This window comes from Gopherus evgoodei, chromosome 7, assembly GCF_007399415.2.
Source record: "Gopherus evgoodei ecotype Sinaloan lineage chromosome 7, rGopEvg1_v1.p, whole genome shotgun sequence".
Lineage (NCBI taxonomy): Eukaryota > Metazoa > Chordata > Testudines > Testudinidae > Gopherus > Gopherus evgoodei.
In genome coordinates, this window is record NC_044328.1 from 120,580,889 (window position 1) to 120,600,057 (window position 19,169).

General features: G+C 42.5%; 1 protein-coding gene and 1 non-coding gene across 2 annotated transcripts; one reads left to right on the plus strand and one right to left on the minus strand.

The window, feature by feature from the left end:
* Positions 1-228: 228 nt before the first annotated feature.
* On the plus strand, positions 229-11,858 carry PROK2 (prokineticin 2). The gene is made up of 3 exons (XM_030570161.1): positions 229-300; positions 5,665-5,790; positions 10,953-11,858. Exons 1-3 carry the CDS (start codon positions 238-240, stop codon positions 11,076-11,078), a joined length of 315 nt encoding a protein of 104 aa, XP_030426021.1. The 5' UTR covers positions 229-237; the 3' UTR covers positions 11,079-11,858.
* Positions 11,859-14,111: 2,253 nt separating this feature from the next.
* LOC115655658 lies at positions 14,112-14,301 on the minus strand. Its single transcript, XR_004001449.1, has one exon. It is a non-coding gene; the product is annotated as a U2 spliceosomal RNA (small nuclear RNA).
* Positions 14,302-19,169: the final 4,868 nt, after the last annotated feature.

Consider the following 19,169-nt stretch of genomic DNA (forward strand, 5'->3'; position numbering starts at 1 on the left):
CCCCGTCTCTCCCCCTCTCTGGCTCTCCCGGCGGCGCTGCCGGGGCGGGTGGGTGACTCACGCTGCCTTTGAATGGCAGCCCCGAGCTTTATAACGGCGGGAGCGGCCCGAGCTCCCGGCTCTGCTCCTCCAGCTGCCGCCGCCGCCGCTGCCCTCGGGGCGGACCCGCTCCTGGTGCAGCGCAGCGCAGCGCAGCGCGGCCGGGCACCGGGCTCCGGGCACCGGGCTCCGGGCACCATGCGCTGTGCCCCCCTCCTGCTGCTGCTGCTTTCCGCGGGGGACGCCGCGGTCATCACCGGGGTGAGAGCCGGGGGCGTCCGGGGGTCCTGGGAGCCTGCCCAGCGCCGCGCTAACGTCCCAGCCCCCGGCTCCGGCGGCCCCGCCGGGGAGCCACCCTCCGCCGCCCGGCTGGGAGCGGGGCAGGGCTGAGCCGGATCCTGGGACGAGGGGCAAGGGGCTGAGTGGTTCTGGGGGTCTCTGAGGGGTGGTTTGGGGTTCCCGGGGGGGAACGGTCCCAGGTCCTGGGGGTCTCTGGGGATGGTTGGGGATCAGTGGTCCCTGGTGTTGGGGGGACTTCTATGGGGCTGAGTGGTCCCAGGTGCTGGGGGTGTCTGGGGGGGTGGGAGGTTCATGGTCCTAGGTGCTGGGGGTGTCCTGGGGGTGAGTGGTCCTAGTGGGCTGGGGGGGTGCTAGTAGTCCCAGGCACCTGGAGGTCTCTGCAGGATGATTTGGGGTTCCTGGGTGGGGGGGAAAGGTCCCAGGTCCTGGGGGTCTCTGGGGATGTTTGGGGATCAGTGGTCCCTGATGTTGGGGGGTTTCTAGGGGGGTGGATGGTCCCATGTGCTGGGAGGTAATGGGGTCTCTCCTGTTACACCATGTGGGCGCTGGGTGCCTAACCTGCCCACACTGCGTTCTGCCAGCAGTTGCTGCCCCTTATTCTGTTCCCACTGAAGTTCCTTTCCACCACCGCCTGGCCGGGTGTTATTGCACACTCAGTGCAAAGGTGCCCGTGCCTGGTCTGCACCAGGTGGGGAGTTATTGTAGGGTAGGAAGAATTTGTTAAAGGAGATGAAATGACTTTTCTGACTGGTGAACATCCCTGCCCTTGGTTTGAGCTTCACCCCCAAGCTGTGTCCAGGCCCAGGGTCCCACCCTGTGGTCCTGCCTCACGCAGATCTCCCACTGAAGCCTGCAGGGTGGAGATGACAGTTTTAGCCCAGACGAGTTGGCCCTGGTAGGGGGACAGTTCGCACTAGTTGCAACTGACATTTTATTTGTAACTAGTTAAAATGAAAAGCAGGGCTGGAGCTGATTCCCAGTAACAGCTAATGCTCCCCCTTTGATTTTGCTTTTCTTCTTGCATAACTTACCACAAGATTTCACTTTTCTCACAAGGAAATCCACCTCCTTTCAGCTCTTTAGCTTGTTTCCAGCAGATGGATTGACAGCTGTCAGTTTTCCCCCTGAAGTTCTATCTGAGATTTGTAGACTGTGCGTCCCTTTAAAGAATTAGCCACAGCACTTTCCAGTTTAAACATTTAATACGCAGTGAAACTTGATCTTTTAGGGACAATTGAAAGTTAAATGATCTCATAGAATCATAGAATATCAGGGTTGGAAGGGACCTCAGGAGGCCATCTAGTCCAACCCCCTTCTCAAAGCAGGACCAATCTCCCAAACCTATCTCAATCATACTTAAGAGAATTAGTGTTATTAGAAGAGTATCTCTGTTAAGAAGCCAATTTTATTCATCCCTTGAATGGTTATTTAAGAGAGGGTTTACTGTGTGTTAATGTATTTAGAGTTTTAAAAACTCTACTGTCCATTCATTTTCCCTCTAACTTGTCTCCGATTGCCCAGTTTAAATATTGATGTTTAAAATGTCTAATGTTTGTACAGGCTTAATTTCCTTTTAAATACATTCTGAGATTATTCTATTGGTTTCATCCGTTGAAATGCACCTGCTTTAAAAGGTTCAGAAAACTCAATGCTTTACTCTCTCTCTCTCTTTTTCTTTCCTGAACTGGCCATTAGTTTATAGCGAATTGTTTGTTGCTATTTATTATTAGAATATACTTTTGGGGTGAAAAATACAATTTTTCTAATATGTTCATTGTTTAAATAAAAACTGTTAGATTATTTTAAAGTAAAAACTGTTCTTTTTCAATGTTTGCTTTAGATTAATAGTTAAGCATTTACATTCTTTGGACATCTTAGAGCCTATTTTCAGGACATAATTTAACCATTTAGAAATTGTATTCATGGCAACAGATATTTCATTGTTTTACAAAGTTCCGGTCTAATCAACAGGAATACTTGGTTCAGAACCTGTTTACTTGCACGTGGGAAACTGTGAAGGAGTTCTGAAATATTTGAGAATTTGAAAATCTCTTTATATTAAGAATATTTCCAGCTATACTGTAGGTCCAGTCTAAATATTTACCAATAAAGTCTTACCTACGCCTTTAAAGCATTAAAAACCCCAGTAAAAAAGCTAATAGTGAAGAACAGAATAGTAGGCAGGGACTAAATGGATTAGAACAGAAAAGTGTATTAGAATTATAAAATGCTATTTGCTTGAAACTGAAATGTATTTTTACTCATCCTTTTACCATGTACACTCGCACACTGTACACTCATACACTGGGTGAATGCATTGTTAGTTTTTCTTTTTAGTGTTCACTCAGCATGCATGAGCATTGTGAATTTAAGGCACAGTTGCCAACTTTCCCATGGTAAATAAGCACCCCAACTTTCACAATAAGACATACTCAAGCTAATCCCATTTCAAAACAAGGCAATCTCTAAGAACCCCAACACTCTGTGACTAGATTCCCTCTTGGCGTGCAGTCTGGGACTGTGGTGGGCCCGCTGTGCACCCCGACTCTCTTTCCCCCATTGCCCCTGCTTGCTGGGAGCTGATCAAAAAAAAAAAGAAGCTACAAGCCAAAAGCTAGCCAACAAGTAACTCACAAGCTAATTAAACCAAAAACAAGCCCAATTTCTGCATTTTTTTTCCCATGGGTTTGGCATGTCTGATTTAAGGGCTTGACCCAAAGCCTATTGAAGTCAGGAAGGGTCTTTCCATTAACTTAAATCGACTTTGGTTCAGACACTAAATCACAAATAAAGCATACCTAAAGTTACCAGGGTTTTCCACAAAAATTTAGTTGAACGCAGACTGAGGAGCAGGAATGACATTAAGTAACCACTGTGTTATGCCCCAAATATGGGGAATATTGGTTTAAGTTAAACATTGGAGATAAGAGAAAGTGGGGACCTAAAAAGTGAATGGCGGGCATCTGGGACAATGTAATTTAATTCTTAGAGGGAAAACCTTCATTGGGTTCCAGAGGAAATAGCTGAAGATCAGGTTGAAAAGGAATATTGACTAACACAATGCCTTAAGTGTTGTTATTATTTAGAATGTATTCACTGTTGTTTCAGGGCTAGGTTCTGCCACCCTTACTAACACTGAGTAACACCTCACTCTGCCAGTAATCCCACTGAAATGAATGGGACTCCTTGGGGAGTAAGGTACTACTCAGGGTGAGCACGGGTGCCAGAATATGACCCATAAAGAGTAGCATGGTAGTCAAATGTACAGCCTGTTGTTCATGTTCAGAAGCAGATTTTAGATCACCATAGCATGAGTTTCCCTGCCTTCTGGGAAAGCACTGCCAGCAGTACAACATTCACAAGACCAGGGCAATGAATGCTGTAAATTTGCATGCGTTTGATTAATTCAAAATGCACCAGCACAAGATGGGTCTGATAAGCACCCAGACATGCTACTTTGAAACTAGTTAAAACTTGATTCTGTGCAGTGATAGTGTTAGCATCTTCCCTCTCCCCCACCTCAGATGACAGACTTAATAATTTAATTTTGTATACAAAATTAAAGGACCAGATTCCAGAAATAGGACAACAGGAGAACAGAGGAAGCCCCTCCCCTTTTTGAATGGTCTTGTTTACGTGTACCTCCGTGGGGTTGCATTCTCAGACTACTCTGTCTTCCTCAAACTAAACTCTGCTGTAAAGCCAAAAGAACTTATTTTGAATCAGTGGCAATATTGTGGCTTTATCCCAGTGTCACTAGTGCAGAATTTGACCAGTAGATTTATTTTGTTGTTTATGGAAGGTTAGAAAACAAACATTATCTACCTGAGAGGTTCTAACAGCAGTTTTAGAGTCAGACTAGTCTTTTGGGTAAGTATGTATTTAGACTGGTTTGTAATAGCTGTTGAATTTATTAAATATATATTTTAATGTGAGTGCTACACAGGTTGGTTACATATGCTATTTCATTGCTCTTCCCTAGCCCCAAGAGCTTTTTCTAAGTTACTAGCTGTTCAGTAAATATGTATTTTGATGTGAGTTTGAAATGGCATAATATTTACCTGGGGGGAGTACACAGAATGGCATTTATCATGTAAATCCCAGTATAAGATACTTCAGCACTTTTTTCTAAAATGAGGGTTTGTTTCAATAGACGGTAATGTCTCCCTCAGATCAGTTAAGATTCCTTGTGCATCTTGTTCTCAGTTTGCCTATTTGAGACAATTGATCAAAACCCTTTTTTGCCTGTCAGTCCCGCTGTCAGATACTTGTGGGGGGACAGAGGGGGGTGGTCAGATTCAGTTTATCTTGGTTATGTGATGAGACCCATTACTTCAGTAAGATTCCCCACTTGAGCAAGTAGAATGGGATTTGGCCCTATAATGCTATAATTAAGATCCTTATAACCTTTTGTTGTTGTTTTTTTAATGTATTTTAACAGGAATAAACATGTATAGTCATTCACTTCTGAACCCCAGCGTTTCACTTGCTCACAAATTTTTGGTTTTCAAAATGTATAAACACAAAATGAACTAGGATTGCTTTGTACAAGTACGGTATGCCTTAAACCAACGGTTGAAATTTACAATGGACAGCCCTTCCTTCTACAGCTCACATCAGCGCCTATTTGGGTGTGGACTGTTTATGCCAAGCTACTCTTAGTTACTAAAAACCCCTTTTAATTTAGATGCAGAATATGGTCTAGATAAGAATCATAACATCCCTGATTAAGCTTTTATTTTATCTAGTTCCAAGAGGACTTTTTTGATAAAAGTATACTATGGTCTTACATTTGTAAAGGCACTCAACCATAAAACACTAGCATTAGAATCTAGAAGGAAAAGTGATTTTAAAATCTTTACATTCATTTATGAATTTCTCAGCATTAGCTTCTCTTCAAGACAGGGCCACTTATCTATTTGGCACACTTTACTCCTTTTACAAATACCTCAGGCCATGAACTGGAAAGAACGTCAGCATACTCTTAAGGCCATCACTATTCAGGACAGCATTTTGGGAAGTTGAATGGGGGTGTAGACTAATGCCAGTTTTACCCCTCACAGATACATGGGGGTACCTGGTGGCAGAGTTGATCCTTCAGCCCTGATCCAGACCCCCTACATAGTCATGGCTTGTTTAAACATACAGGTCTAGATTCTGTTGTTATAAATGTTAAATGAGCCATTGTAGCTCGCTATCTTTTCAATGTATTGTAAGATTCCCACATAAAAGTGTAGCTCAGACATTTGCAAAAAGCAGTGGATTGTGCTATTTTTGGAGTGCTTTTGTTTGCCTAATACTATTTATCTGTTTATTAAACTTCAGGCTTGCGACAAGGATCTACAGTGTGGGGGCAGCATGTGCTGCGCTATTAGTCTCTGGATTCGCAGCCTTCGAATGTGCACGCCAATGGGCGACTTGGGAGAAGAATGTCATCCTTTGAGTAATAAAGTTAGTATGTACTAATGGTGGTTCTTACGACACTGAAACTGACAAGGCAGAAATAAATGTGAATATATTTTGTTATAAGTCAAATTGCATAAAAAAATATACATGGTAAAAACATAGGGATCTGTAGTGTCAGTTACAATACCCAGCAGTTTTCTGCTTTATGGAAACAGCATTGAAGGAACATACGTAAAGAAATATATTACTGTCCAAAATTATTCTGAAGAAAACCCAAGGTCAAAAGTACTGTATGGTTTTTTTTTGCATTATTTGATAGAAACAGTATTTCACAGTTCCAGGGCCCAACTCTTGATGCCCTTCCTCATGCAAGTAATCCTTGATAATATAAGTAAGTGCCAGTAGCTTCAGTGGAACTACTCTAGTGAGTAAGAACTACAGTAGTCACACAAATAATAACAACATCAGTAGGCACCTGGTATATTCATTGGAGCACATTCCTTGATATTCCACATCAATGCCAGTTGTGCTCTTACTGTTAAAGATCCACTGATGCCACAAAAAGCCATTAAAAAAGATATTGGTTTCCAAAAAAGTAAAAACTGCATTTGAGAACTCTGATTAAAGGCTGCCTTTACTAAACAGATGCTCAAAAACATATGACTGACCATCTAGCTCTGACCAATATTTGTATACAGTACAAGCCACATTGGAATATCTTGTCACAATGCTTAACTTTAATTGCAAATCTAACAGCATGATCCAAGTCTTTCCCAAGCATAGTCAACAGCATCCACGTAATCCAAAATACTACTTACAACTATGTACATTGAGCTAAACTTTGTTAGGTTTTAGTCCTTTCATTGAAGTTGATGGGAGAGAAATTGACAAAGAATGGAATCAGAAACATATATTCATTTTGAAAGTGTTTTTACCGACAGGTTTGAGACCATAATTTTAAAACTGGGTGGTCTTGAAGGTCATGCCAAAGAAAATATGTGACCTAAGAGTAGCCATGTGTGGAAGATACTAATTTCAGATCTGTGAGTGCAGTACAAACTAGTTGTATCTCTGACTAGCTGATTGTAGGCACAACTTCACAACTTTGTGTCTGCAATTCATTTCTTGAAAGAAAATACAGGTCTCAGTCTAGCTAAAAATATACCCTTAAATCTTCCAGTAAGGTGTTAGGAATCAGATTGCACTAAGTAATGTCACTTACTCCCATTTTAAGATCCCTTTACATTAACAGAGGGATGTAAGGAAGCTTCACTGTGAATGAGCATCAGGACCTAGTTGTTCAATGAGTTTATTATTATTATTACAATAATGTATTATGTCCACTGTATTCTTTATCTGACTGTACACAGTGGTACAGTTAATAGCCAGTATCCAGATCTGGTTTATAGTTGGTCACTGACGTTTACAACTTTTACAAGGTTAATTTTAAACTTATGCTCTTGACCAGGCTACTGTACTAGACAGATAGAAAGCAAAGTTGACTTACTGTACTCTGTTAAATTAAATCTTTTCAAAGATAAAGCGAGGGATGTGTTCCTCAAGGTTTCTTTCCTCTCCTTTAAATATTTAGTGTGTGAGGATTGAGAGACCAGGACTGCTGGATATTGAAACATTTCATTCGTCTGCAGGTCAGGTACAAACCACACACCTTCAGTTTATACTTGCCCACACTGTTTTGCCACTGAATTTAAACATGCTCTGCAAAGACTAACCTACATTGCGAGGCAATTTAGTCTTCATGAAAGATTAGCCTTGCACTTTCTTGGGTGGAATCTCTCACCTGTGTTAAATAACATGTGATGAGTTTGTGTGGTGGACTCCTGACTGGTAGCAACTGTTCTGAGACCACTAAAAGCATTTCATTTACTGCAGAAAACTGCTCCTTAGGCTATGTCCACGCTTCAGTGTAGACACTCCCTACAGCGACGGGAGGGGTTCTCCCATGGCTGTAGTGAATCCACCTCCAAAGAGGCAGTAACATCACTGATAGAAGAATTCTTCCATTGTCCTAGTGCTTTCTACGTGAGGGATTAAGTCGGTTTAACTACATCACTCAGGGATGTAACTGGGTTGATGTAACTTTTTAGTGCAGACCTACCCTTTAGTTTCTATCAAAAGTCCATCCCCCATTTGCTTAGTGTCTGAGCACCTCACAATCTTTATCATATTTATCCTCACAACACCCCTGGGAGGTAAGGCAGTGGTGTTATCCACATGTGACAGATGGGGAACAGAGAGACTGATTTGCCCAAGATCACACAGGTAGTCTGTGGTACAGCAGGGACTACAACCCAGGTCTCCTAAATACTAGGCTACGCCCTAATCACTGGACAGTCCTAGTCCCCACACACCCCAACATACTCTTCCATGTATAAAATGAGTAAACTATTTTTTCTGTACATATTGTACAGCAAAAGATTTAAACCGTTGTTTCACTAGGGATCAACCCAGATATGTATACCCTGTGACTATGAAGATGAATTGGTGTCCTGTCAGATCTCTCTCTCTGTTTGTAATGCATCAGTGACCGTATCTCTAGGGAATGCTGTGCAATCTGTGGCCCTTAAGGTCAATTGTATGAGGTAAAAAATGTCGTGATTGTGGATGGAAACGTGCTCCAGGAGCTGCCCCTTGTAATTTTTCTAGTTGAAGTGTTTGAATCAGCCCCATGGCTTGGAGGAGGCAACGATGGGCGCCGCCTTCCCAACTGCATCACTCTCCTCCTGCAGCAGCAGCAGCAACTCTGGCGTGAGCCAGTTGTGCTCTGAGCAGCTGCTCTTCCTTCCCGGCTGCAGCTGGTAAGCCGTTCCCCTTCTGGCTGCCTGCTATGCTGCAGATGGAGGGAGGAGAGAGTTGCTGAGCCATTGCCTGCTTCCTACTGAGCTGGGGTTAAAAACTGGCTCTGCCTAGCCTAGGGAAGTGGCTCCAGTCCCTGACACGAGGCAGCCTAATGGGGGCGGGGGGAGCAGATGATAATTATGGCTCCCTGATTCTCTGCCCCAGCTCTGGTTAGAACAGGACCTGCTCTAACTTGTGCTGACTGACAAAAGCTCCCCAGGGACCATATGTCAACCGGGCATAGTCTGAGAGCACTGCACTCACCCTCCCTCTCTCCTCAGTCGGCATCGGGGAAAGCATGGGAGCCATGTATGCTGGCCCTTTGCCAGCTGGGGATTCCCCACACTGGGGGTTCCTTGACAGACATTGCTTGGTGAGGCCTTGAAATTGTGTGGGCCCCTTAGGACATTTAAATTGCTTAGGCTTGAGTGTCAAACTGGGAGACCACTACAGTTCAGGCTGAACGTTGTCTCCCCGCAGTCGCTGACCGCTGCCAAGACAGGTGCCTTTAAGCTGCTTTGTATGTGGTTTTTTTCCAACTTTTTAATTTTTTTTAGCTACTTGGCCACATTCCACTTGCCTCTGTCCTTATTGACCACTACCAAGTGCAACGTGCTGTTTTAGTGACAAGCATGCAAGGATATAAGTGTTGGTTTCCTTGGGTTCGAATCTGTCCTGTGTGGCAATGAAACTCCCTTTGACTTCCCTGGAGATTGCACTTGTAGGATTGGGCCCATGGTTAGGTTCTGGATAGTATGAGAGTATCACATGGCAAGGACCTGTTTTCAGTTTTTAGACTGAGGAATATGTTTGTATCATCCTTTTGGAGAGTTTCACTCACTCTACATTTTAATTAATCCCATTCTTTTTCACACACCTCTAGGTCATAGCAGAGAACAATTCCAAGAAAAGCCTTTTTCTGGAACACATAAAAGAAATACATAACAGGATTTCTTAGGCTGCAGGTTCTTTTGGTCACAGGTGCTGGGTCTGAATCTCCTTTCCCACTGATATAAATAAGTTCGGAGTTACACTAAAATAAAACTGGTGTAAGTAAGAGGAGAATCATCCCCCAATGTCTTCATATGTATATGTACGGGCCTCTGAGCACTTCTATAATAGAAATATTAGATTGTAATTTATGCAACGGACATATCTGAGCTTTACGGCAGAAAAGAGTCAAATTACTGTCATTAAATTTTGTGAAATAATAGAACTGGAAGGAAAAGATGTTCCTACATTCTAAACCTACAGATCTGTATTATAGGCATGGCTAGTAGCACTGCCTATGATTAACATTGCCAGACACTTCCCATTGTAAGACCTCGTTTTCAATTGCTTGTAGCTTTGTCAAACTTTAACTACTTGGGCTGAAATTTCCCATGCCAGGTGTCTGCCTCAGGCTGAGCTTTTTGGAAGGTTTCAGCCAAAATGTTTCAACTGTTTCCAAGAATAAGTCTGGGGGGGAAATGTGTTTTGTTTTTTAAAAAATCTAGTGATCTTTTCTTGGAAAGCTAAGTGTCCCCAGGCTTACGAGCAGGGCCTTTGTCTTAGGGATGTACCTTTTGCTGTCCCCATGAAAATATGCCCAAATTTGGCCAAATTGCAAGCTTTAGCAAAATCGTATTTCACACATGCTGAGTAGATACTTGCTAGAGCTGAATAAGGCAGGGATCCTGTGGAAAAACAGTATATTATCGTGTAACCAAACACTGTATCATAATGCATATGCACAAGGGAAGTGAGTTAAGTTGGCACAAGCAACATTTTTTTAATGCAGGATTTTTGTCAGTTTAATATAGATATACACACCAAGAAAAGCACAGCGCAACTTGAAATTGTGCACAAAGGTGGCTTTTAAGATTCCATTGAACTTCTCCAATCCTGAACTATCTGTTCTCTGGACATAATTTAGAGCACTGTTAAGACCAACAAGCCATTACAGAAGCCAGGAATTACTGGACACAGGGAGTGGTGGAGGCAGAAGCAGGGGTGACACATTGAAGCCATTATGTGAGCTGTATGCCACTAGGTAATCTTTCTCCAGTTGGGTGATCTTCCTATGGCCAGTTATGCTGCTTCATAATGGCAGTACAGAGCAAAGAGTCATGAAGGCAGGAGTCCATCTAGATCACTGCATGCAGATACCAGTGTGAAGTACAGATTGAAAAACAGGGACCTGATGACTAAGGTTAATACATATTTACAATAGACCTATTTATAAAATTGGAGGAAAAGATGACCTCGTGTCACTGCCCCCATTTCAGCATACCAATGGGTACTATTGCTACCTGCTGTTGATGTTGCTTCCTCTTGTCACTTCTGACCTTTTCAATACTTGCTTCCAGGTCCCGTTTCTTGGAAGAAGAATGCATCACACCTGCCCATGTCTGCCTAACTTGGCCTGCCTACGGATATCTCCTAGCAGATTCAAATGTTTACCAGAGTTCAGAAACGAAGATGTCTTTTTTTAGCAGGAACAGTTCTTAACCATAAACAGGCACTTCATGTATTTACATTTTTCCTTGTTATTGTGATTAACAAGTTATATGCCAGAGGAAATTCTTTAACATACGTTCTTGCCTCATAAACATTGAAAACAAACATTGAGATACTGTGGTGTTATGGCCAAGATTTTCAGAAGGGACTACTGATGTCAGATGCTTCCATTTTTGGATGCCCAAACTGAGATATCTTAAAGGGAAGTGATTGGCAACTTTATAGCACTTTCTGGAAATCATGCCCCTTTAAAATGTCCCAACGACAGGGCCCAGAAATGGAAGCTTCTAAAATCACTTGTCGCTTGGTAACTCTTGGCCAATATTTTTATACTTGAATAAGCTTGATTAAAAATGTGAGGTGTGTGTTTGGGGGCGGGTTGTACAGAAGTATAGAGCAAAGCATAAGATGACTGTCAAAAGAAGTGTATTTAGATTAAATTTGGTACCTTTATTGTAATTATTATAGTATTTGTAGGTTAGGTGCATCACTACATTAACAATTTAACCAATAGGTGTAGCTTTTACATTTTTTAAAACTGTCACATTAAACCGAAGCATCTAAGTGTAAAAAGTGTTCAAAGAATTCTATATGTTGTTTTAGTGTTCAAAGAGAAGAAAGACTTGTTACTTAATCTGGCATAAAACGTGCTGCTCATCTGAAACTATGTATTAAAATGTAGGTTATATTTTAAAAGAAACCTTAAAATCTATTCTAATAGGCCGCCTGACTTCTTGTCATGTACATGTATTAATATTGCTGTGTAAAAATTCTGTATCAGAATAATGGCAGTATATCATTTGATTTATTTTAATATTATAGCATTATTTTTGTCACTTTGGTCTTCAATTTTTCTTCCATGTAAACTGCTATTGCATATATCACAGACCAAAACTAACAAAGTTCCCTAAAAGTAAGTCCATAAAAGAGTACACACTTTTATATATTTCTAAGGAAACTCCATGGTTCATACACTAAAAGCTCCCTAACGCAAGTTTCCAGCAGATTCTTAGCTGATGTGACCTGAATAACGGAGAATTTTCTTGGTGCTAACATCAAGGCATTTGCTAGGCACATGCCCCCAAGTGTCTGAAACCTGTCAGATATATGTAGAGTGTGATTTTTATGAAACACCATGTAACTTGTCAATGCCATGGTAAGAATTCCTATAGTTTGTGTGAGTTTCTCATACTTGTCTGCCACCAGTTGTGTCTACAGACACAGAAGGAGAAAAAGGGAGCCATTCATCTTCCAACAATACATTCTTTTTCTGCTGCTTTACTGTTCTGAGCCAAGTTGTGTTCTGGTGTATTAAAGCAAAGTGTGTTAAAGTTAGAGGGGATGGGAAATACCGTGGCCTTGTCAACACATACCTTTCCATGCACTGTCATGGACCCCAAGGAGAAGAACATTGTGGTCTTCATGCTCCTCCATTTCTTCTGTGTGAAGCTTGGATGGAATGGAGAAGGGGGAGCCACTGAGAGCAGGTTGCATCTCCCTGATTCAAAGCTGCCTGATGCCAGTACAAGTTAGTTGTCCCTCTTTGGAAGCTCCCAGTGGAATATTGGGTATAGCTGAGAGCTCTACTTCATGCCACCCTCCTGTTCCCCTTAAAGTGGGGTTGGGGCAGCTGGTACAGGTTTTCCACCCCTGCAAAACAGAATGCTCCCCCTGCCTCATTTGCGTAAAATGGCCTTAGAAGAACAGAGAAACTGTCCTTGACTGTGCTGGAGTAGATTATGGTGGTTCTGGTTGTGTGACCACCATGCATCACTTCAGACAATCAAGGTGTCTGCAATTTGTTAGTCACCCTGGAAGTACAACCATCCTGGAGGGATAGCTCAGTGGTTTGAGGATTAGCCTACTAAATAGAGGGTTATGAGTTCAATCCTTGAGGGGGCCATTTAGGGAGCTGGTGCAAAAATCTGTCTGGAGATTGGCCTTGCTTTTGAGCAGGGGACTGGACTAGATGACCTCCTGAGGTCCCTTCCAACCCTGATATTCTATGATATCCTCATCAGTCTTGCTGTAGCACTTCAGAGACAATTCTATCTCCTAATACAAGTCATGACAGGGCTTCTGCCTTCAATTCAGTCCAGCTGTAATGTGTATGTTATTTAGCAAGGGCATGTGCTTGAGGACCTGTGCATTGAAAACACAGCACTGTTTTGTTGCTCTTCGATAAATGATTTTAGACTCGGCTTTCATATTTGAATGTACAGTTGATACATGATTTAATGTGATGCACCTAAATGATGCTACGCTACAACTTCAGAGGTGAGTGATTTTCCAGATTTAAGGAGGCAATCCAGAAGCATCTGCCTACAATAAACATATGACATGGGAAACAAATAATTGGTTTGGTAGCTATGGAGTTAATCAAAGGACAGAATGTAGACATAGGCAGCATTTCACATAAACCATGAGTGTAAGAGGTAAAACTACCTTTTAAAAATTGGTTAACAGTACTTAGTAGACCCTTTGCTGACTGGCAGCCACTTCTTACCCTGGTACAAAGAGTTAAGGAGACATTTATACCCTTTTTTTAAATATAAGAACAGATTTAAAATTTTTATTAAAGCTAATGTTAAATTGTATAGTACATAGGTTCAGAAAAGTGTGTCTGTACATCCAGGTATAATGTTTAGATTATCCACAAATAAAGTGTTTGTTTTTAAAGTCATAGGATACATATAGTGCATAATTAGCAATAACCCAAATTTAGGTGAATGAATTTAAGAATACAGTTTAGATGTTTAGCCTCCCTGCATTTGGGTACCTTACTCATGAAAAAAGTTATGCAGAGAGTTGGTGGCGGAAAGCAAAATATATCAATGAGTGAAGATTGGCCCTCAGTAATTGAGAATTTAGAATAGGTTGTCTATTTAGAGAAAACAGTCCACCAGGAAAGTATTTGAGTTACTTTCCCATGTTAAAGAAACCATACAAAATCAACATCTTCCCAGTGAAACTCTTTCTGCTTTTCTAAGCAGAATATTCTCCCCAAAAGGAGATGCACTGTTCCTAGAGGCACTGCAATACCAGGTGAATGCATGGTGTGAATAGAGCGCGCTCCTATTCCAGCCCCCTGTTTCAAAAATCAATTTAATATACAGTCCTCAAATAAAGGACCTATCAGATATTAAACTGATAAGAACAGATTTAACATTTTTATTATTAAGCTAATGTTAAAATTATATAACATTAAGAGAATATTGAGAAAAGAGTCTCTGTACATCTGGGTAGAGTGCTTAGATTATCCACAAATACACAGTTTGTTTTTAAGTCGTAAGACACCTATAGTGCATAATCAGCATATTCAACTCTATGCCAGTTGAGAGGATCTAGGTGTAGAGCCAGCAAAGCACAGAATGATGGTAACATTTGATACACAGCAAGTGCTTACACTTCCTTTACCACAAAGCCAAGAAACAAATCTGTGAATTACTGGGTGCAGCCAGAAGGTGGAGGAATCCCTTACCATGTTCCACCACGATAAAATCCCTTACTCATACTTCCAAGACATCAGCTACTCCCAGTTGTAAACGGATGATCCAAGAGCAAGGACTCTTCTAATTAAATAATTGCCATAACATGCTCATTCAGAAAATCAAAGTTCCAATCTAGGAAGTGCAATGTCCCAACCGTAGCTCAAGTAAAAGTCTGTCTTCCCACAATTGTATCCCCCAAAAGCATGACAGCAGAAGGGAGAATTCAGCAGGAGTGCATTCATGGCCTTGGCTAAGGATGTCATAGTTGATGACATCAACTATTATTCCCAATCAGACCTCACTGGCATATAAAACAATGAAGGACCTTATTCTCCATTGTCTTACATTGTGTACAGCCACCTTATACCTACTTTGCACTTGTTAAGATGCTACCCCATCAGAACAGGACTGTTCTATAACCATTTTGCATCCATGTAGCGCAGGTGTCAATGGCTATAGAACACGGGAGAATCAAACCTGAAGTCTCCGAGGGTCTTAATTTGCTCTGCCTTTGTAGGAGGGATCTTTGAAAATCTTTCAGGATTGAATAATTTGGTGAGAGCTTCAGTCCAAAAGCCTTAAAAGCACAAGCATTCTAATCCAATAGATGGATTCATTTTTGTTTTCTCTTTGTGGGCCTGATTCTGCCAAAGTAAAGGCTAACTCTAGGCCAGTCAGCCTTTGAAACCAGGAGCTAAATCCTGCTGATGTCGGAGTAGCTCCACTGAACTCAGTAAAGCTATTGTCAATACACATAAGGTCAAGGAAACGAGCCCAAGGTTGCAGATGAGAGCAAGCTTCAGAAATCTGGGGCCTGAGTCTCCATTCCCTTATGCTACTTTTACACAGGTGTAACTCCATTGACTTCAATAGCATGCTGTCACCTCAGTGGCATTACCACTAGTTCACGCCCATGAGAAGAGAAACAGGTCCATGGCACCCCAAAAGTATACTGTAGTCTATGCACATATCCAGGCAGTCTTAGGCTATCATTTCTTACTGAGCAGTGATACTGTGCACAGAGCTGTGACAACATACAAGAGGACACAGGGCCTTCATCTCATCCCACACTCAGATAAATAAGAAGTAACTCACCTGAAGCTAGTACTCCCATTATGTATCAGTGTGAGCAAGTGGACAATTCCACGCAAAGTCTACTAGAGATCTGGCCATCAGATAGAAATCTTAGTAGATTTTATCACACAGAAGCAGAGCAACCTCTGTAGTTAACTCATGCCAATTAACTTTTAATGGGATTAGAGATTTAGCCAGGTAATGAGATCATCCATAATGATATTAGATAAGGTTGTAGCAATGTACAGGGGCTCTAATCTCTCATGTTTCAAAGCCAATCACTAACTAATTATGTGGGGGTTGGGAAGATGCTTCTAATGCCATAATGATCCATAACAGAGTTTCTTGCTCCTTTCTGGGAAGCAGCTTGTTCTGCTCATTGTCAGCCACAGGAAACTGGACTAAATGACTCACCAGTCTGGTATAGTATTTCCCATGCTGTGGAATATTCACGTTGTGTTAATATTACCAGAACCCTGATTTTAGCCACTTGAGCTTTGTTAATTTTCACATATTAAATGAAGGTTGGTTTGGCAGGAATAAGCTCTTAGCATGACTGTTGTAGATAAAGATATGGCTTATTCCACTGGAATTCTTTCCTAAACTCTGCCTTAGTCAACATCCTTTACCTGTCCCAGTGAATATTTCATGCATTAAGGGAACTTTTTCAGCTGTAGTTAATTTCTCTCTGCAGTGGAACACCCCCTCACCCGAAAACCATGACACACTTTAATTTTGCTTCATTTGACGCCAGGAATAACAGGTGAGGTAGGTCCAAAAGAAGTATTTCAGAATGTTCACAGTCATGCATTCCCTCCCTATTATTGTTTAGCTGGCTTTTTTTACCCGAGAGCCATATCAAAATTTAATCAGCAGGAGCAATGGGATAGGGGGTAGCTAGCCCTGCCATTAAGGTGTTGCTTCAGACTTTTATGCTACACTATTTGTCTTGACATAACATTAGGTAAAAATTCTAGCCCAGGACTATCTGCTTCTCACGCCTGTGTCTGCAAGGAAGGCCCCCATCTTCCCCTGTGATAGATAATTAGTTCTTCTGATGGTATGTCTCTGTGTGTTACTGTGCCTTTGTTTGTGATTTGGATATGGTCATTAACAGGGGAAGGAAGAAAAACCCCAAACCTGTTTTGTCAATGGTAATTAATCTTGACTTTTGGGGAAAAAAACCATGTAGTCTATTTATTTTGCACTCTAGTGGTTGGCTTTTGTAGCTTAACTGAAAGCTTGAAAATGACCAGATCCTACCGTCTTATGGTTTGACTTTCACTGTAATATCAGTGATAGGCTTTCTTGGGCAAGTTAAGAGGTGACTGCTAAGACAGTGGAATCACAGCATATACAAGACCTGGATTTGATTGCCTTTATCTAAGCAGGAGGGGATGGTCTGCGGTGGACAGCCCACTAGACTGGGCTTCTGGAGACCTGGGTTCTAGTCCCAGTTCTGTCACTGACCTGCTAGGTGAGTATATGCAAATCATTTAATCTCTGTACCTCAGTTTATCCATCTGTAAAATGGGGGTGATGTTACTACCCTCCGTTGTGGCATTATGAGGCCTCCGGTGGAACATGCTCTATAAAGAGTACGTAGGAATTGAAGGACTTCTGCTGAATTTACCCTTAGGGAAATTTACTTACTACTTTGACAGGTTCCAGCTGTGAATAGTGTTCCCATTCCATGTCTCTCTCTGTGATAAAAAACAGTGGGGCTAGAATGTCAATTCCTCTCTCCTTGGACAAAACCTACTGGCAAATCTATGGCATCTTGCACAGCTCGAGGAATAAACCAAACCATGGCTTAGAGGGTCACAGTCTGTTCCCTGCTTTCCCCTCACCCCCATCCTTGCCTTGCTCCAGGAGGGAGCAACGTGAGCCAGTCCCATGCCTTGCACAGATTATTTCCCCTGCCATTGAGCTGGTACATCAGGGGAAGGGGAGTGGAATATGGAACCTCCCTCCTCTCCCCCATGTGCTATGATATAGCCCATGTCAGGGAGTAGGATATAAGGGGGCACCTTCCACTCCCTTACTTCCCTGACCAGGCACACATAGTGGGTCACAACCCTCACCTCTTAGCTTGCATATTGTTCTAAACTTTATATATTCTTGTTAGTGATATCCCAGTTCTCTACAGCATCTATTTATATACATAACTTATAACTGCTGCAGTTTCCACTTCCCCTCTCAGTTGCCATTACAGCTGCCATCTGGACCTTATTCAAGCAACAACCTTCAACTTTTCCCACCTGTATTATCCTAGTCCTGTCCACCTCATCTCCTCCACACACAGGGATTTGCCAGCAAATCTGAGCCCAGCACAAGGAGAGCAAAGGGGAAGCTGTCTCAGCCCTATGCTGCCTTCCTCCACCTCTACATGTTCCAGGTCCTCAGATGCACTGGTGCTGCACCTGGCCCAGCAGGGGAAAGGCTGGGATCTTCAAAGGAGCCTAAATGAGTTAGGTGCTCAGCTCCTCCTGACTTTCAATGGGCACCTAACTCCCTTTTGGTCCCTTTGAATGTCCCAATCAAGTGCTATCTGGGTGCAGCTGTCCTGATCCTGCAGCCAGTGTGACCCTTTGGAACAATTCAGAGCAACCTCATGGCTGCTCTAAGTTGAGCCCAGGTGCAATGCTCTCCCCTCCTTCCCCCAAAGAATCATTGTGGCACAAGTGGATCAGCAGACCACAGCAGCTCTCCAGCTATTCCTCCTTCCCATCAGTTATGCCTCTGACACACACATCTTATACTAACCAGGAGAGATTAGCATATAGCCACTGTAATTCCCCAGGTAGTGTGCTGCTGGTGCAGGGGAAAGCATGTTGAGGGGATAGGGAACAAAGATCTGGCCCAGTAAGTTTGCATCTCCACTCTCTTGCACCTGCTTTAGCCATCTATATCGAGGGAAAGTGGGTGTGAAACACCCACTGGGTACATGAGTAGAGAATTCTAATTGGCTAGAATTTTACATCCACTTTGCACTCAATCTGCACAGGTGTAAAACAGGGGAGCATTAGGACTATGAGGAACCCACTCCACAGGTTTCAGAAACAGGAGTGCAGAGAGATTTTCCAGTGCAGCATCAGAAAGGTATTAGCCCACATTTATATCATCCTTCCTGTTTCTGCAATGGGTCTATTCACAAGCCCATGCATGGAATCTTCCTAGCTGCAGGAATTTCTTAAGATCATGATAGCTATAGAGCTACGAATAAGTGTGTGGGTGGTGGTGAACTACACAGAGGGCTATTGCCAACTAAAATGCAGGTGCATTGTAGTGCTGCGTCTGCAGTGACTATGTGCACCTATCCTGGGAGCCACTGTGGTATGGGGTGACAGAGCCAGGAACCATCCTGAGTTGTGGGCTGTGCGCTGGCTAGCTCTGCACCATGGCCAGGGGAAAGGAATTATCCATCTCTGGCTCTAAAGCAATTGCAGCTGAGCCTAATGAGTGTGGGACCCATCTGAAGCCCCAGTATGCACCTGCCAT